Genomic DNA, 19,660 nt, shown 5'->3' with positions numbered 1-19,660 from the left:
AAAGAGTGTGACACTGTATGACTTCACACAATAACGCGGCAAACGTAAATTACCTCTCCGCAAGGTGGCAAGCGCGGGAGAGGTTCCGATTTGAATAATGAGCAAAGTGAACAAAGTGAACAATACACACGATATGTCAATTGAATTGGGTCAATATCCGGTGTATGGTAGGTCATCCCGAAGTCTTTTTGCATTAATTTCTATATAAAAAAAAAGATTCGAATTACGTAAACGAATCTCTTATGGAGCCATAAAATGAAACCGATTATTTCGTTCTATCGAACTTTACATTAACTATGATTTTTTATTTATTGTATTTTATTGCAGATTAACAAGGTATCTTAATTATAATGCAATGTAGATCCGATATGTAAAAAGTGAAGACATATAATTGTATAATAATGTATGTATATAAGTATAATATAAAACAATATATATAGTTTATCTGAACTACATAAATTTGAATATCACACATGGCGTTCAGTAGAAAAAGCGGCTTTGCAACTATTGTAAGATTCTTTAATATTATTTATTTATTTATATATATAGATTCAGTGAGGAATTAAGAATAAGAATCAATCATAATAAACAATTTTACAATTCCAAAAGCTTCTTTTTATCTGCTGAACGCAGTTATTAATTTCGTGTAATAAGGAATAAACGTAGATTTATATTTTGCATTCAATTATCTAGAAAACGAGAACACTTTTGAATAAAACATCACCCCTCTCAATCACAAATTTGTTTTAGTATTATGTCGCTTCGAACTTCTAATGAATTGAATTCTGCATTACGTTTGCTGTGGTTGTCGCGGCATTTTAATTGGCACTAAGTGGCACAACGCTCTGCTTTGTAACGTAGGCACTTCAGCTTTAAGCGGTAGCGCTATGCAAACAACACGTGGCATAGTTACATAAAATCAAAGTTTCCTAAAATCAAACAATCGCTCGTGTGATCACTGCAACTGTCAGTGAATTTCGAAAATGTGCATCGCCTGCAAATAGCGTGTAGCGCGCGCGTGTTTACATACATTTCAGAAACATGTCCTCCGAGTGAGTGCAACGAAAATTATGACTGACAAGGCATATCCCGCGAAAGCTGCTGCAACGGTTGAAATATGCACGCAGTGCACATGTAGTGTTGCACGGAATCACCGCGACAGAAAGTAATTGTTCCTATTGTAGCTCTGCTACCAGATATTAGACCATACGTCACTCCGGCGGAAGCGATGAATCTTCAACATCTTGTACGCAATTCCAAAAAAATCAGAATTAGACAAGATCTATTCTCTTTAGCTGTGCTTAGTTATAATTCCATAATTGATATTGTTACGTCTTATTATGATCTAATGGCACCTATTTTATCTTTTGTAATATTTTTTCGTAAGAAATATCTGTTAATTAAAAAATATAAATTTATTATGATTTATGGCAGCTAGAAATTAAGTTATAAGTTTTCAGCTTTTGTAGAATTTGTATTTAAATGCCAATTTTTCAATTCGTGAAATGGTTAGTTGTGAAACAGATTAACCAAATATTCTCAGCGGGATAAGACACTCTGTCCAAAGAAATGTTTAAATAATTTTCAGAGAGCACATTCCAAGTGACGCTACAGAAAAGCAGTCGCGGTCTCGGCCTGAGCGTTTCCGGTGGCGGCACCGCAGGACCCATCAGAGTAAAAAGACTCTTTCCTCAACAACCTGCTGCCCTTTCTAACAAACTTCAAACTGGCGATATACTACTTGCTGCCAACGGGAGGCCGCTGACTGGTCTCACCAATTACGTGAGTAATCAATTAACTATACGATTGAGAATTAAAATGACAGACAGAAATAAATGAGCAAGATATAGTTAAACACAATATCAAAAATATGATAAATAATGTGCATAAATATATCTATTTAAATTTTTTCTTTGATTTAAATTTAGACTTGTTATAATAAATTAATTTTTACAAAAATTATTGTTTATTTTGCTGATAACAGAGATAGCAATGTCTGTTTTCAAGGCGGAAGTAACGTCCTAAACAAATGCTGATATTAGATAAACGCAGTAAAGCCCGCATACACGCATACACACATACACATGCTCTTACATACATTGAATACTCAGTAGTAACGATTCTCGACTGGGGGGCGGCCTCAGCCTTGCTCTCTTCTCGCAGGTCTCGCGAAGATTTGCATTGAATTAGCATAATACAGCTACGCCCGCGAGCCCCAGCGAGAGGATAGACGTTATCTCGCGTGTACTTGGCAGTTTGTCCCACGAGGGCAAAAGCAATACTGTCTCCTCCTACCAGTATATACGCAATGCGTATGCACGCGTCGTAAACTTGCACGTTCTTGCAGTCTCGCACATTCTCTGCGAAACACGCAGTCTTAGCTGCGGAAGATGTTAAAACGTTGACTTTATCTTAACCCGATTGATCTGTTTTACTACAGAATACTAATCGGAAAATTGCGACTGCGTTCAACCGCAGTCGTTGAGAAGTGAAAAATTATGTATTCACTGCTCGTTAAATGTAAATTTGGTACAAAATGAAAAAAAATTTAAATTTATATATCAAACGAAATATACAGGAAATATGATTTACTTTTTTCCAAATATAAACGTTGAAGAATTTTTATACTTTTGTGAATGTAATTTCTTTAAGCGCGCCGTCCATGAAGTAGAAAAGATTCACGATAAAAGATTGTGAAAGGAAGATATAAACAACTTCTGAAAATTTCAAGAATTTTTGTTTGTAAAAAAATATCAGCAATATAGAACCGTCAATGGTATCCTGTTATTATAGAAAATTACCAAAGTTTATTAATTTGGTAATTTTCTATCTTCGTTTTCAGTTAGTTAAAATAATATCAAAATATATCATACAAATATAAAATAATATTATATATAAATAATGTTAAAACTGGCTGTTTACTATCTGAGAAAACCTGGAAAACCTGAAATTCTCAGGGAATTTTTTTTTATTACGGACAATCAGGAATTTTCATAGAACTTTACCGATATTCAGGAAAATTTTTGGAATTTTTTTTTAATTTAAATTCTGTCTCTTTTTAAAAACATTGTTTCTTTGGTCATTTTTCTTTGATAATGCAAAATATTGACAATTGATTAGAAACAAGTATGACATACTGCACATCTGTGTATATATTCACGTGTATAGTCTTGTGTGTCTCACGAATGTCTTTTTATAAAAAAAAATCAAAGTGACAGTAGAAGACAATACTCACAATCAGCAGAGCAGAATGGCTCACTAGTACTACATGTAGTGAGCCTTCTCGTATATTATTCTATAGGTTTCGCGAGTCCTGCAGTTGTAGAAAACGATACATGTAGTCTCATGAAATCCTTATTTTCTACTAATTTACAATATATATACATATATGTATATAGTTTGTGTTGTTCACATTTCAATTTATTTCAAAATTGCATTTAGAAATTTTCTAATCTTACCTGGAATTTTTAACAAAAATACCGAGAAAAAATCTGGGAATTCTCAAGGAATTTTTGTACAAGATTTTAGTAAATACCCTGCAAAAGTTATATTGGTTTGTATCAATTAAATTTTGAACTTAAAATGAGGTAAATATATATTTAGAAAAGTTGAAAAAAGAGAAAGCGGAAATGCTGAATGCAAAAAGCAACACGAACAGACCTCATATCAGAATTTTCCTAAATATGATATTTCTCGTATACACTATCAAGTTTTACTTCCTAAAACCAGTTGTCATCCGTTTCGTTCCTGTTACAAACCGTCACAACACACGGTCTGCTACCGCCGGTAGCTTTTCGCGTCACCGGAAACTCCTACCACAATCCTTCTAAAGAAGATGATGCCGTCGTCGACGCCACGGTCGACGAGGGTAACTTTGAGAGCATTATCTTTGTGTTATGGGAAGCTCGTGTATAATCTTATTTCGATGCTACTTGTTGCAGGAGGCTCTCGAAGTTCTGCGTATGACGCCTAGCACGGTGGAACTAGTAGTATGCCGACTTCCAGGAGATAGTAATGTCACGCCACCCGGTGCACCACCGCCACCCCCGGCAAGGAGAGAGCCGCCATCGTTACGTTTACTCAACCCCCTGCCGCCCCTGCAGATCGAGCCCTGCGGCGTAAGTAATGTTCCACCTAAACTACACTCCATGAATACATTATACGTTTGTCGCACCATCGTTTCTGAAACGAATAAGAATAAATGGATAAAAAGTATATCAGACTATTTAATAAAATTCACATGAAAGCATTTAATAATAATTCTGCAGATAAAGATAAAATACCATTTTATACACAAGAGAAACAGTTTAATATCATCGCAATAATTATCTTTATTCCTAAAGATAATTATTTTATGATTAATAATAATAGAGTTTAATTCAATGTGAATTTTATCAATATTATGGTCTGTGAACGTTACATTTGATGATAATGTAGGTATAAATGTAGATGTTAACAAAGAGATTAATTTTGAATATTATGCATAGGAACATTATATGCATTTGATGAGAGAAATAATATTTATAGTAAAACCTGTAATGTACAATACAAATAAATAATTATTCACATGCTCGGCTTCAGAGAGCCAATACATCCCTAGAGAAACATATAAATATAATAAATTAGAATAAATGAATAAATTGGTTTGGCTTCACTCTAAACTGCGATAAAAAATACTGACGCAAATTACAAATTGTCTAAAATAGGTTTTATTTATGAGACTTAGTTTCTGAAACTTAATTCATTATCGTAGCGCATTTCTCTTTCGAACACGTGATTAAGTAAAGCGATAAGTTTGAAATATACCTCTATACGTATACGTATTACATATTAATTCCAATATTCGATTCCCCCTAGGAAACTTTAATATTGATCCTTCAAGTAATACTCATAAACAATAACGTACATACGTACTACATTCATTGCATACTACAGCTGTAAAGAGAGAAATGTAAAACGTGCAATCAGATATTCCGCATGTGCATTCTCGATAAATATATATATAATATATATATATTTTTTTTGCGCAGCTACAAAAATATAATTTTTTAGCATTTATGACGTTGTATTATATTATGAAAAACATTTGAAGTATCTACAATACAACCTTGACACAAATCAGTTAAAGAAATGATGTTCATATATCACAAAATCTTCATGTAAAAACACTCAATTTTCTACTACGTAAAAACAATTAATCTCTCTCTCTCTTTCTCTCGATGGAGAATATATTTTTTAATTAATACAATTATACAGAGTTTAAATGAGACAACGGCAAAATTTCCATTTGTAAGAATTTACAACGAAGCAAAAAAAAATTAATCAATAGAGAATTATTATGTTCTCCTATAATTAATATAATTAGTATAGAATTTAAGAGATAAGACAGTGAATGCAACTTCCGTTTGCAGGAGTTTGATATCGAGATGACAAAGGTCGGCGGCAGTCTTGGTTTCACTCTAAGGAAGGCAGATAGCAGTGCCCTGGGCCATTATGTGCGTGCACTAGTCCGAGAACCGGCGCTGAGCGACGGCAGAATCCGACCGGGTGATAAGATCGTCGCGGTTGACGGTGCACCGTTATCGCCGATGAGTCACGAGGAAGCGGTCCAGCTGCTGCGACAATGCGGACCGACGGTAAAGCTGCGGCTGTACCGCGATCTGGCGCAAACCCCGGTCTCGGCGCTCTCGCCTACTGAACCCGATCACCCTCTCCGTCCGCCTCGAACAAGCTTGAGGTACATCTCAATCCGACAATTGGATCATTCATCGTATCATATTTATACAGAATATGTAATTGACAGTATATATTATAACTGAAAAAAATGACGATTTTAGATTTAAAAAAAAGTAAACCAAAAGTATAAATTGAATTGAAAACTGTTTAATTGAAAATTTACGCAAAAATATTACCAAGACACTTTGGTTAAATATATTTCTTCGCTTATTTGTAATAAATCGAATTTTTCTCTCGCACGAGATTCTGTTCTGAAGAACATTAATTTTGTAAATTATAGGAAATTACTAACGAATAATTGCATTTGCAGAATAGTACAGTCTAAAATTTAAAAATTAAAATATTTGATTATTTTAAGTAAAAAGAGCTATTAAAATACAGTATTGGAGTAAGACGTGCGATAAAAAGAAAATCGATAAAGAACGTCGTCAGTAGGCAGAAATATATAGTAATAATTTCAGACACTGTAAATATTAAGAAAAACTTACAGAGATCTCAGTTTTGTTGCAATTCTTTTACTGTTTGATTCTGTGTATCTATTGACCTATAAAAGAATATTTGATAGCAAATCTGATTTCAATTCTATCTATCGTGGATATTCTTTTATGCTTTCATATCATGTGCAATCCGTTTCTTCAGTAACTAAATCGCATATAGAATTTATACTCTTTCATGCAACAGAAAATATCACTTGATAAAAGATCACAAATGTTTGCATTTTATTATATATAAACCGCTTACATACTAACATGGTCATTTCCGGCTAAAATACGGTGCGTATGATCTTCCATATTAATGAATAGTAGCTCATCATAATCCATGTTATTTTCCAATAACATCAGACAAGAAGCTGTGGATATGCTGTGTGACTTAGCAGTCCGGAAGCTGTCACCTGGTGCGTCGAGTGGATCTAATAGCTGCAAGCAACAATCACCTGGTGCGTCATGCAATTCGCCCCGAAGACTACGTCGACTTGCCACGCGTACTCCCACTGCCGAAACCGATCGAGGTAAATAATTAATTAACAATACAGGCAAAAACAGAGTTATAAGGCAAATTAATAAAGCTAAAAACATACATGTAGGATGCTTAAGTTAAAAAATAATTAAAAGCCATCAATGAGATAATGAAAATATTTCGATAATCGATTCTGTATAAATTTTTCCGAATGTTCCGAAAATGAGAATAATCTGTAAAATATATTCTCTTGAAATTCTCTACGGAAAGATTAGTGAACATCAGTTGTTACTTCAGAAGTTTCCGGTTACGTTAAAATGACGATAGAACATTCAGCGCCGAGCTGTCTCTCGGAATTATCTCGAATCGCGAGGGATTGGGGCAATCCTCGATGATAGGACCCATAGCTAGTTTCTTCGTAACAAAATCTCTTCACGACAAGTGTTCTCCGTGCCGCAGAAATTCCCGAGAGCAAGTTGCACGACGTGCAAACGACGTCGTCGACGGCCAGCCAAGCGGAGACCACGTCAGACTCGGACCAGTGCTCCGTCAGGACGCAAATCACCAATTCCCAGGCGAACACACCTGCGACCGACATAATCGATCCACCGCCGTTCTACGACGTCTGCGACGTCGACGACGAGTCAAAGACAATGTCGAACAATGCGGCCAGGCCTCGCTTTCTCGATTTATCGGCGCCGCAAGGTAAACCGCATTTCCAGTTTTGCAGCGTTGATTCTGACGGCGAATATCCAGGGGATGGCGACGTGATCCTGGCCGAGGCGGAGCGTGGCCGGTTAGCCGAGCCGAGCTACGACGATGATAGAAGCGTGACAGTACTATCGAGCGACGAGCACGACAACGATCTGCCATCCGAGCCGGCTTCAATGCCACCGGTGCTTTCATCTACCAGTAGCACCAGCACCGTCGCCTTCAGCTACAAGAATCCAGCTTACCAGAGCGCCAATCCAGCCTGCGGCAGCGCCGGCAACGATCCAGCTGGAACCAAGAGCAAGGCTACATACTCGAGCGATCAGGACATTCCGGGTAATTATTTCATACTGTTCTTGTTTCATTGCTCGTTTCTACCCATCCGAGAGGCTGATAGATTAATGGAATCAAACCTTGATTGATTAATGGTGTGTCTTGTTGATTCGCTTGCTTCTTACATTCAGTATCTGAATCAACCATCTTATAGCATTAGTGCAATCTTTGTTTAATGCTTATACAAATCTTAGTTGAGTTCGCAATATATAATTAATATGATTACTTGAAATAATTTATTATTTATAATTTATAAACTTATAAACATAAATTATAATTTAAAAATAAGCTCTTCAATGTTAGATAAATTCAAAAATTATAAATGTAAAACCGCTTCAAGTAGTCATATTAATTATACATTGCGAACTCAACTAGAAATTTGTATAAATATTTGTATAAAGCATTAACAAAGATCGCTAAGATGGCTGATTCAGATACTAAACATAAGAAGGAAGCGATTTAACAAGTTTATAAATTATAAATAGACAAACCGCCTCAATGTGTATACCTTTATGAATTTAAGATTTTGTTTTTCTGTTTTTTGTTTATATCTTAAATCCATAGAGGTATATAAAAACTTATTATTATAAATTCGTCAGTATAAGCTTATATTAGCTTCATTTTTATTAATTCAAAACGATTAATACAAAATGGACTTTGTAATTACCGCCGGAATCAATTCTAATCGCGCGAATATCTTATATGCTCTGTCTTACTTTACGCCATACGCTGCTATCATTGAAACCAAATCAGCGCGTTAGAGGGAGAGACCGATAAGATAACGGTCATATCGTTGCAAGAGTAGTAATGAAACATTCGCGAGTGTCAATTGATGTTATTTCTAACCGATAAACTTGGTTTTTGTCGCACCGCGCAGGAAAGATTTTGGGAACGGACGATCCGGGCGGCAGCAAGGGGCTGTTGAAGTGGAAAGGCGTAATGTTCGCTCCAAACGACGAGGATCAAGACGCCGAGCACGACCGGGAAGAGGCTGGGAGAGATACCACGGATTCGGTCGCTCCCATCGAAGACGTTGAACAAGGCAGTGAGGTTGGTCTCCCGACTTCACATTTCCATAATGAAGCTTCATTTCGATCAAATTGGATTTTCATTAACACCAACTAAAAGTATAAACATGTAATATTATGATTCCCTACTGAAAAAAATCACGTCACAAAGTTACGTAACGATATCATGTAATTAAAACAAGTAAATCACATAACGGATTGTTCCAAATCAGTACGATTTTTTTAAATGACGTACTTTAAAAATCACGTACTGATTTGGAATAATCCGTTACGTGATTTACATATTTTAATTACATGATTTCGTTAATTTGTAACTTTGTGACGTGATTTTTTTCAGTAGGGTTTCATACTGAACAATATGAATAAATGTAATATAATATGTGCAGCGTTACACACATTTCTTCTTTTATTGGCCTCGCCGATTTCATCGATAGCGATCTGGCCCAATTACATTGTTAAGTATGAAACTATAACATTAATATTATTTTACTTTTATTTGGTGTTTACTGGGTTATAATCTAATGAGATGCTAATTTTACGATAAAACGGTGATCTTAACGACGATTTTGTTGAAACTCAAACAATCAATTTTATATCTAATAAATGCTTTGTTGTTTAATTAATTTCGATGTTGAAATGTGTGGTTATTGAGAACGAAAGAACGTCGCGTCGCAATGTTGCGCAATCTGCTCTTATTGCAGGTGTTCATGGTGGAGCTGACGCGTGGGTGGAATAGCCGACTGGGCTTTAGCTTGCAGCCGGAAGGAAATCGTACAGTGATATCGGTTGTGCATCGCGACAGTGTCGCGGCCAAGGATGGCAGACTTAAACAAGGCGACGTATTACTGATGGTGAGTCTTGCACAAGTCTACACAGCACGTTTTATCCAAAGGACGTCTTAAAAAAAAATTTTCTAGGATGTAGAACGTCTTCTGGATGTCTGTAAGACGTATAGACTACTTTTGAAAATCTGCGCTGCATGGGACAGCACTTCCTTCATTTTTTCCAATTTCCTCCATAGATTGTATTTCATGAGATCATTATTGAACATATAAATATTTTGGCGACAAATAATATATAACTATGATAATTTAAAACCTTGATCATAAAAAATACAATATTTATATTCTTAATAAACAGTATTATAAATATAAATAACTTTAAATATATATATATATATAGAGATTGAAGGGATTAATATAGAAAGGATTCCTTCGACACTTTTATTTTAAAATTAAAATACTTCTCTTTTTCCAGGTTAATGAGGAGAGTGTGGAACATATGTCAACAGCTGATATAATAGATCTATTGCGCAAGATACGCGGCTCGATAGGCATCACAGTGATGAGGAAATCCAAACGGAGTAATGTAACGTGATACTAGTCTAGTGCGTGATAAAAATAGAAAAATCGAAAAAAAGACGATCTGATCGATATTGTTCCTGATCAATAATGGCGAGTTTGATTCAGAAGTGAGTCCAGCGTAAAGAAAGTTTTGCTGGGAAAAGACGCTGATTTTTCTCAATAAAGTTCATTAAGCTTTGGATAATGAGATGGTAGAAATAAGTAGAAAAGCACAGGGATTATTGCAAATAAATAGAAATTATAAGAGAAGAAAGTACAATAAGAGGTATTATGAATTGACGGATCCTCAACATCAGAAGAAAGAATGAACTCGCCACGATCAACGATGAAGATTATCCACGGAGTAGCATTTTCACAAGATAATATCGCTCTGTGAAAGACAGCGTGGAGACGCTTCCGATAGCAAAAAGGGGTCGTCTTCGATCGATTACAAAAGACTGCCGTCGAGAAATATTCGCAGATGCCATCCAGATAATATCCCTGACGAATTTCTGGAGATAGTCACTTGTTCTTGCGAGATTCTCTGAAAGGAAACTAAACGTCAGAAATATAAGATTAAAGTGTCCTGGGGCGTTGCACTGAATTCTTGATTTCGATTTCGCGCGCGAATTAATCAATCTCTCGTTACGTTCTCCGCAATATTATTTACAATTACTATTGCACTGGAATAATTATAGTAACGTAGTTATAATACAATTCATCTCGAAAGAACGTTCAACACGCCGACCGTGATAGATTGCGCATTAATTGTAGGATAATCGAAATACCGTCCCACAAGTTCGAATCTCTTCGATCTCCAATTATCGGCGCCTATCAATAGTATTCCTGATCATTTATGGTAATATTAACAAAAAGTGACATCCTCTTATGATTAATGCGTATTCCTCCAATGAATTCGAGAATCAAAAAGGATCAATCAAAATACGACTAGAGAGAAATGTTATTGCAAAACGAAATGTAATCAGTCGAACCACAAATTATCGATTATCCATCGAGAGAAACGATTTAAAGCTTTTTTATGAAACTGCGATATACATATGTTGTACTATAATTGTAAAAATAGAAGAAAAACTCATTTGGGAGCTTGTAGTATGTATCTTACTACATATCTTTGTAAATCATGCCTATTCCACCAATGCTTTAAGAAAAAAAATACAGAAATTCACGAAAGATAGAAAATTAAATAGTGGAAATATCTATAAATGAATTTGACGGTAATAACATAATGTACAGATAGATTTTTATAGTGTTATTTTATGATTTAATAAATTATTTTGCATTAATTTGATTGCGCTTCGTTTTATGCGCTGACTCCTAATAGTCCTCGTTATCGGTAATAACATACTTTTTATTTTTCCCTGATATACTTAAAATGGTTCAACTTAAAACTAAAATTAAAATTAGATTTCATATTTTTCCGAAGGCATGGCAATTTTTTCGATTCCTTCTAAAATAGAACTGCGCTATTATGCAGGATACCGTGTAAATATTGTATTTTTATCCGACAACTTTATCGAAAGAGCTTGACGTCTACTACCGCAAATTCATATGAATAAAAAATGATTATCATGAAAATTTTACATGAAATAAATTCATCGTGAAACAGCTAACTTACATTTCAGCTTTAATTTCGTTCATTAATGATTAAACGAAAATTTACAATAATCAATAATCGTAATTAAATCGTGTGATAAAAAAAACTCGACGGTTTCCTTATTCGAGTGGAAAAGATAATCTATTTTCAGGATTTTCCCTTTAACTGATCAAATAAATTTATAAATAAAATAATAAATTTAACTGAAGTTAGAAGTAAATAGTAGACAATTGGCCTTTTTCGCGACGAAGAGTCTATTCGTCGTAATAACTTCTTTGAGGGTACTATCTCTGGTCTCTTAGCGAATCAAAAGACAATCTATAGTAAGCGCCAAGAACGAATGAGTCGTGAATGAGAGTTGCTAATGAATCTAACGATAAATGAATTGTGACTATTGCTTATAAGATGTCTCACGCATCTAATATGTCGATTTTCCCCGGAAAAATCGACAGATAACTACGCACGGAATAAAAGTTAGAATTGCTTGTAGCGTGTACAATACTTGAGGGATGTATCAACGTTCGAGTAACTACCTCGCGTGATGCCATACTACAGTGGAACAGAAACTATTATTAACTGCGTGAACCTGTTTAAAGAAAAAGCTATTTTATGCCCGAAAACATCTATTTCCTAATCTTATGCATATGTATCCTTAATCATGTAATGTCAGAAGATTGTAAGAGAGATAATTCATCATTCTGTTAAAGTTTAGTTAAACAGTTAATGAAATATTAGATACGAGAGTTAAAGGCAGAAGCTTGTTAAAATACATGAGAATCATTTACATTTACATTATTACATCAATGATGCGCTTCCCGAGCCGTAGACAAATTTTCGTTCCTGCGATAATGACGCACTTCGCATACAAGCGAGGAAAGAAGTGTCGGCACGGTATAAGTAAAAGTTAACGGTCTGTAACAGTGCAATAACGTTAAGTAAGAATTAGAACGAGAACAATATGTAATGAATGTGATAGTCGTTCCGTTTAGAATTTTAGAACGTTAGTGCTGTAAATCTACGAACTAGACGAGTTAGTGTGCGAATTGCACGGATATGTACATAAAGTTAATTGTAAAATTGTATAAATCGATACCAAAGTTGTATTAATATCAAAGTTGTGTAATATCAAAGACGAATATTTTACTGTATAACCAATTGTTAGAGACGGGCAGCTATATTTTGACATTACGTTAAGCTTATTAAATTATTGTTAGTATCTATGAATATACATTCGAGATATACAAGTTTTATCGAAATTTGCGTCAATCGTTCTACCGTTTAGGCTCTCTTTCCTGTTTGGTATAGTATAATATACACATATATATATATATTCAATAAAATTTAATTGTTTCTTTGATAAAGATTTTGGTTCCTTTCCTATCAAGAACATTGAAATAACATAACAAGGTATTAGACTCTATAAGATGGAGAGATATTACAAATATATTAAATTCTCACACATCTTTTATTCTATTTTATTACAATTTTTATCAATTAAGTCGTAATTAATACAAAAAGAAATATTTATATAATCAAGATTATCCAAAATATATTAAATATTTAAAAAAGTAGGTCGGAATAATCTTGAAATTTCTTAGAAAAAATCGATTAACAATATATTACTATACATAATTATAAAATATGCTACACATAACAAAGGAAGATATTCAGTAAACATAATTTGCGGTTTATTTTTTTAAACTCGTTTTTATTCTCGTATCTTAAAAATAAATGTGCATTTCTGTTTTATATCAAAGGCACTACAAATAAAAAAATATATACATCAATTGAATATGTATCTGCAAAAGATTACTTAATCTAACATTTCTTATTTTGACATTTTATAATGCTAACACGATATATAAAAATTTATCTCCATTTAATTATTTTAATTCAATGATTTAACTTATGTTATTAATTTTCAGGTTGATTTATTATACGTTATTAATTTTCTTATATCAATTTTTAATTATTTTATTTCTCAATCTAACAGATTTTTTCGTAAAATTGCGTACATTATTCGTACGAATTACCTGCGACTCTTCCTTCTCACTTTGTGATCTTTCTTCATCCCGCGCAGTTTCGCCGAAATTTTCGTTATTAAATCCTTTAGCTTCACTAAGTCCAAACCGGAGAGACTTTTTAACATTCATTATTCTATCTGCAATCTTTTCCTCGTCGCTTAATGCGAATGCCATTTCGCGTTCTCGTTTTCTAGGAGTCCAAGTTGTTAAATCTTTATCCAATGCCTTCATGTTTTCTTTTTCGGATTTCGTGCCAATAGCATACTCTTCCATCGCTTCATTTAATTGCTCGTGATTTGATCTTTCTATAAAAATAAAAATTCTTTCAATGATTCTAATGCAGAGGAACAACTGTAAAAAGAAAAATAACTTTTATTTACATTTTTTTATATATTAAGAATTATTTACCGTAATTATCCTCAACATCAATATTGTTATCGTCTTCTACAATTGAGTCTATATTTTCGTTGCGTAATTCTTTCTGCCACCTATCTCTAGATTCAGAATATGCAACATGTTTGTTTAAGCTATACTTTGTGCTACTTCTATTCCTGTTAGATAATCTCATTTGTTCTTCATTCTTTGTTTCCATATTAACAAGTTCAGAAATTGATTTTACAGTATTAATACCTATTTTATTCTTCAAAACATCACATTGTCTTGAATGGTTATTAAAAGTTATTTTTTCATGTATTAAAATACTTTCGGAAGACAATTCTTCGGTTTTTATATTTTCCATTTTTGTAGTAGGATTAAATGAATCTGGGCTAGTTATATTTGAACGATTTGAGATATGATTGAAAGCACATTGATCAGTGAAATTGTTAGGTGAGGTATCTAGTTCAATAGTTAGAAAATCCGTAGGGTATTTACTAGATTGCAAGGAATAAGACGTGTTTGAATTTGAATCTTCGATACAATTAGTAGAATTTAGCAACAGAAAATCACTTGTTTGACCATTTTCAAAAATTGAATCCTTTTCTGCAACACAATCATTACGTAAAATATCTGAATTTTCTTCGTTTAATATGCCGCGCTTAATAGAAATTTTTTGTGGATCGTCATGTTTTATTTTTACAATTAATTTGTCAAAACTTTCCTTGTTTGTAGTCACTAAAAATAACAAAAAAATTGAAAGTTTATAACATTCATATTCCAAACATCTGCAAATAATTTACAGAGAATACTTACAATACTCTTTTCTCTTTTGTTCTACAATATTATCTTCAGTGTTTCTAGTGACATTTGAAAAAATATTCTGAAAAAATATAATATATTAAAACCTAGAAAAATTCTAAGTCAAATGTCAAGAACTCTGATATGTATAATAAATTGTATTTACATTTGATGATTTTTGTACTTTCTTCTCCAAATCCTCTTCTTCTTCACATTGCTTAATTAATTCCGATATAGGTCTTGGATATGTCTTATCACATTCTGCGTTATAAAGAACTGTATATCTCTGTAGTCTATTCGTTAATGCTTTTTTATCTCCTTGAGATGATAAGCCTAATTCTTTCAGTCTTTTTCGTATAATGTTATCTCTCATTAAACTATACACTAACTTTGGCAAAGGTTTACGTTTCGGTTCGCTTCTGAAAATAAGCAAGTATTTTAAGATTTAAAAAAACTATTAAGGCATTCTAGATGCTAGTAATTTTCTTTAAAAAACGAGAAAATAATTCAAGAGAATGCTTACTTTTTAAGTTGCTCCTTTGTATTTTCCCTCCTTAAACAATCATCTAAATGCCTATTTATATTATTTTGAGGCACTTCCACTTTGCACACTGGACAGGTAACCCTCTGACGATTTTCTTTCTTTTGAAAACCCTTTCTACTCTTCGGAGTAAACATTAGAGGAATCCTAGGATCTGCGCTAGTGCTAGGAGTAGATATATCTTGCTGATTATCCTTTTGTCTACGAGGTGTGGTATTACCAGCCGTGAGCATAGAATTATCCAAATGATGGTGTGATACATTGAGAATGTCTTGTTCCTTCTCACACTCAAAATTATTTGCCGAACATTCAACTCCAGAATTTTCATTCTTTACAGTAATTAATTTTTCATAACATTTCTTGTCATGTTTTTCTTTTAAACTTAAATATTGAATGATAATCTCATCCACGAGTTTGTTCTTTCTTAAATCTTTTTCAAAGATTTCCTCAAAACAAATTGGACATTGAGTCTTGTGATGCAGATACTTCCTAATACACAACGAACAATCTAAAAATATAAGACACAGAATGTACATGTGTAAAAAATAGTAGTAACAAGATTTCTTTATAGGAGCACTCACAACTATGGGAGCAGGAGGTTATTACACTAGTGTCCATGTATTCATAGCATATCCCACATTGCAATAACGCATCAATACGCTGCAATGACAAAAAAATTAAGTGCTGTTCATTTCACATCTCCTCTATCATCTTTTCATTAATTAAAATCACTTTTTTGATACCTTTAACTCAATGTATTCTGTCGACCACATTGTTAATTGCGCGAGTTTGGAGTTTTAAGATAAATAATTCAATGTCATTAAGTACCATCACTTTATATCACTTATACAATCCAAACTGTGATTATCATTAACAGACTCATATGGATCAGTAATACAACTATAAAGATTCATTTTGATTCATTTGAACGGATTGAGCCTACTTCATATATTCTCTTTTATGGCTCATGGCAGATGGCATTGGCAGTCATGAGTCATGACCATAGAGATATACTACTATCTCTATGGTCATGACACTGATTGGATGGCAGTGATGGAATTTCGAGTCTGCGGTTCAGGGGGTTTACGGGCACGTAGCGTTTTCCCTACTTTTTTCGCAATTGATTCTCGCACAATTATAATGAAATTAATAAGAATGTTATGGCCAGTAATGGCCGCAGCCACTGAAATGTGGCCGGGCACAGACTTTTGCATAAATGCATAACGCATAGTGCATAAGAGAATCAACCAATCAGAATTTTTCCTTTCCTTCCATTTCATGGAAAAGAGGAACTTTGATTGGATGCATTCAGAACGACAACCTCTAATCCAAGGATGCCAATTCCGGGACGGTTTACGACATCGCGACTAACGCCATCAGTCAGCGGCCTAGCGCGACCACTAGTCACACACACAAACAGATAATATAAACTATAAAAATATGTTGTTAAATAAAAATATAATTTTATTGACACTACTTTCATATGTATATGGATCATTTAAAGTATAAATATTAAAGACACTTTCAAATTAAATTAACTTTGCAGGAATACCGAAACAGAACGAAGAAGACCAAAAGACTGGTCGTTATACGATTAATAATTATTATAATAATTATTATTATGATTAAAATATTAATTTTTTAAAAATATAATGCATATTAATTTCATACTTCCTTTTGTGCATTAAGCATTACTTTTAGTCTATAATGATAAAAGCGAGAAGATACACAATAAAAATTCTTGCATAAAATTACTTTTTGACATGATTTATGCTACTGTGGATTAAAAAATGGGAGGGGTTTACTGTAATTACAATTTATTAAAAATTATGTCATCTAAAATGTTCTCTTGCCTCTCGATATACGCTCGAGCGGCCGAGAAAACATTTTCGGTCGCTTCACGCTCAGTGAAACGCTGTCGCTGTCTCGTTCGCTCTTAGCACGCCCGAATCCCCCACCGAAGCTGGCCGAAGCGAGAATGCGCTGAGCCGCACATGGACATAGACTCATGCTTGTGTGTGTGACTAGTGGTCGCGTTAGGCCGTCGACTGATGGCGTTGTCGCGATGTCGTAAACCGTCCCGAAATTGGCATCCTTGCTCTAATCTTGATCATACTCACATTTTTCTTGACTGTTTTTTTGCTGCTTTTGATGGACGACTGTTGATCGACCGAAATATTTCGCATTTACTCTTGTTAAAATAATTTTTGAATAAATAATGGGCATCGTGCGGTTAGTACATTCGTTCAGGAATAGAAAGGACACGCTGTCACGGTATTCGCATGCTGCACTATTCCGCGAATTGAAATCGAATCAAGACAAGAGGTTATATTTCACAGGTTCGTCATCAAATCCACCCTTGTAGGCGGTGTCGTTTACTACAGCGTTCGGCAAGGTCTGTGGTCCAAATCTGAAGACAGCGTACAGTTATACGGGAGGATCTACAATAATATCACACCTTACGTTAAAGACAACATACCTAAGGAAGTCATCAATGAAGTGAGCTCTATTGCAATTGACAAACATTCATTTAACATCCTTAGATTCCTTAAGCCTATTCTACAATCTGCTCTTTGTTTCCTGTTTCTTGCTGTTTGTCTCTTGCCTTTTGGTCAAAAAGGCAAGAGACAAACAACAAGAAACAGAAAACAAAGAGCACATTATAGAATGGCTATTTAGAGTTAAGAGTGCGTTTCACGCTCATACGATGTAAGCATCAGTTCATCCTTACTGTCTAGCAAGTATTATAAATAAGGACAAGTGATACTTATAAGCATTGTAAGCACGAAACGAAATGCATCCTAAAGCTCAATTTTTCATTATCTGGTTAACTTGTGGTTAAACTTTATGATAAACTTTATCTGATGTTTCAATGGGCTTCATCCATCATAGATGAAGTCTATTAGAATAAGCCTAACCACAAGTTAATCAGAAAATGAAAAATCAGGACCTCTATTCTTGAAAAGAAACGTATACAAAATTCTAGAAAAATACTATAGTATATATAACGTATACTGTGGTATTTCTCTAGACTTTTGTATACGTTTCTTTTCAAGAATAGGGGCTCAGGTCTAAATGTAACTGTTTGATTTTTAATAAATTTTGGCAACATTACCTTCTGGAGTAAAAATTACGGAGTTAAAATTAAATAAGTGAGCACATTCACTTCGTGTTGAGCATTGAAATTATTAATATTCTAGTATATCACTCTTGTAATTTTTACCTTGTTTTAAGAAACATAAGCCTTCTGAAGCCAAAATAACTTAGTACTAAATTCAATTGAATGCACTAAATTAACACAAAGATGTGTGTATTATATAGAAACGAATAAAATATATAATTTATTGTGCTGTCAAGTAAAACATATTTGATAATTAAAAATATTTACATTTATAATGAACATAAAGAAGATAAAGAAGAACGAATATTAAGTTTATTTTAATAACAATAATTCAAATTTGTAACGTAAAGAATATAATTGAACGGGTTTGATAGCAGCCTGTTAGCAGCTCCCGAGGGTTAAGATTTCATCATAGATGAAATTTTATTATTGTGAAGATCTTATAATAATAAATGATCAATTTTGCTTTGATATTAAAACTTGAACAGTCATATGTTCATTTGTACATGTGACCATATTATCAGCTTTCTGCTTTGCTATGAATTTTTTGTTTCAACATTTTTATAAGATTCATTTAAAAAAAGGAGATATTAAATTGTATAGCTACCACCGTTGCCAAGTACGAGTGACCTCTCCAATTCTCTCAAATCATCATGGAATAAGGGAGTCATAGCGAGCATTAAATTCCTGTCTGAGACTCCAACTCATGTGACTACTGGTGTGCAGAATATTTCAGAAATTATATGGGGTTACATAGAACAACAAAGCGTATCTGAGAAAAGTCAATAGCGTTTTCTAATTCTATATTGTGGATTTTAGGAGAATATAACATTATTAAATATCATTGAGCTGTTAGCTTTACTCCTGCTATGTTAATTTATATATCTATACACTATTAACGGCTCTTTATTGAGTTTTTCTTATTAATTTATTATATGTTCAATAAAAATTTTATTGTTAAATCAATTTTTTGCATTAATGACTTTGCATTAATAATTAAATACATATATCGACAAACAATTAATATTTATTATTAAATATTAATTCGACGACACTAATATCAATTTTTGCAACT

At 33.6% G+C, this 19,660-nt stretch overlaps 3 protein-coding genes across 5 annotated transcripts in view; 2 read left to right on the top strand and 1 right to left on the bottom strand.

Moving 5' to 3' along the window:
- The window catches only part of LOC108720333 (uncharacterized), a 116,592-nt gene extending 106,437 nt beyond the window's left edge, over positions 1-10,155 (top strand). Inside the window, exons 5-13 of one of the 2 annotated variants that reach the window (XM_018444291.1) lie at positions 1,589-1,782; positions 3,942-4,118; positions 5,412-5,737; positions 6,579-6,745; positions 7,153-7,398; positions 7,450-7,740; positions 8,615-8,787; positions 9,467-9,616; positions 10,023-10,155. In XM_018444291.1, coding sequence (XP_018299793.1) covers positions 1,589-1,782; positions 3,942-4,118; positions 5,412-5,737; positions 6,579-6,745; positions 7,153-7,398; positions 7,450-7,740; positions 8,615-8,787; positions 9,467-9,616; positions 10,023-10,142 — 1,844 coding nt within the window. In that variant the 3' untranslated portion in view covers positions 10,143-10,155. Of the gene's footprint in view, positions 1-1,588; positions 1,783-3,941; positions 4,119-5,411; positions 5,738-6,578; positions 6,746-7,152; positions 7,741-8,614; positions 8,788-9,466; positions 9,617-10,022 lie in introns of both variants that reach the window. The other variant, XM_018444290.1, reaches the window with a different exon arrangement.
- Positions 10,156-10,549: 394 nt separating this feature from the next.
- Positions 10,550-16,430, bottom strand: LOC108720334 (E3 ubiquitin-protein ligase RAD18). Its single transcript, XM_018444292.1, has 8 exons — positions 16,208-16,430; positions 16,046-16,124; positions 15,447-15,972; positions 15,090-15,342; positions 14,939-15,005; positions 14,156-14,860; positions 13,757-14,052; positions 10,550-10,652 (listed from the first exon to the last, which is right to left on the bottom strand). Exons 1-8 carry the CDS (start codon positions 16,235-16,237, stop codon positions 10,557-10,559), a joined length of 2,052 nt encoding a protein of 683 aa, XP_018299794.1. The 5' UTR covers positions 16,238-16,430; the 3' UTR covers positions 10,550-10,556.
- Positions 16,431-17,530: 1,100 nt separating this feature from the next.
- On the top strand, positions 17,531-19,480 carry LOC108720282 (MICOS complex subunit MIC13). Of its 2 annotated transcripts, none has more exons than XM_018444183.1 (3): positions 17,531-17,696; positions 17,804-17,963; positions 19,189-19,480. In XM_018444183.1, exons 1-3 carry the CDS (start codon positions 17,683-17,685, stop codon positions 19,372-19,374), a joined length of 360 nt encoding a protein of 119 aa, XP_018299685.1. In that variant the 5' UTR covers positions 17,531-17,682; the 3' UTR covers positions 19,375-19,480. The 2 variants fall into 2 exon arrangements, with proteins under 2 accessions (XP_018299685.1, XP_018299684.1); XM_018444182.1 differs by having other exon boundaries at positions 17,532-17,738.
- The last annotated feature ends 180 nt before the right edge of the window (positions 19,481-19,660 follow it).

This window comes from Mycetomoellerius zeteki, unplaced genomic scaffold (assembly GCF_001594055.1).
Source record: "Mycetomoellerius zeteki isolate Tzet28-1 unplaced genomic scaffold, Tzet1.0 scaffold149, whole genome shotgun sequence".
In the NCBI taxonomy this organism is placed as follows: Eukaryota; Metazoa; Arthropoda; class Insecta; order Hymenoptera; family Formicidae; genus Mycetomoellerius; species Mycetomoellerius zeteki.
The sequence above is the reverse complement of the archived record's forward strand: the minus strand, read 5'-3'. Positions and strand labels throughout refer to the sequence as shown.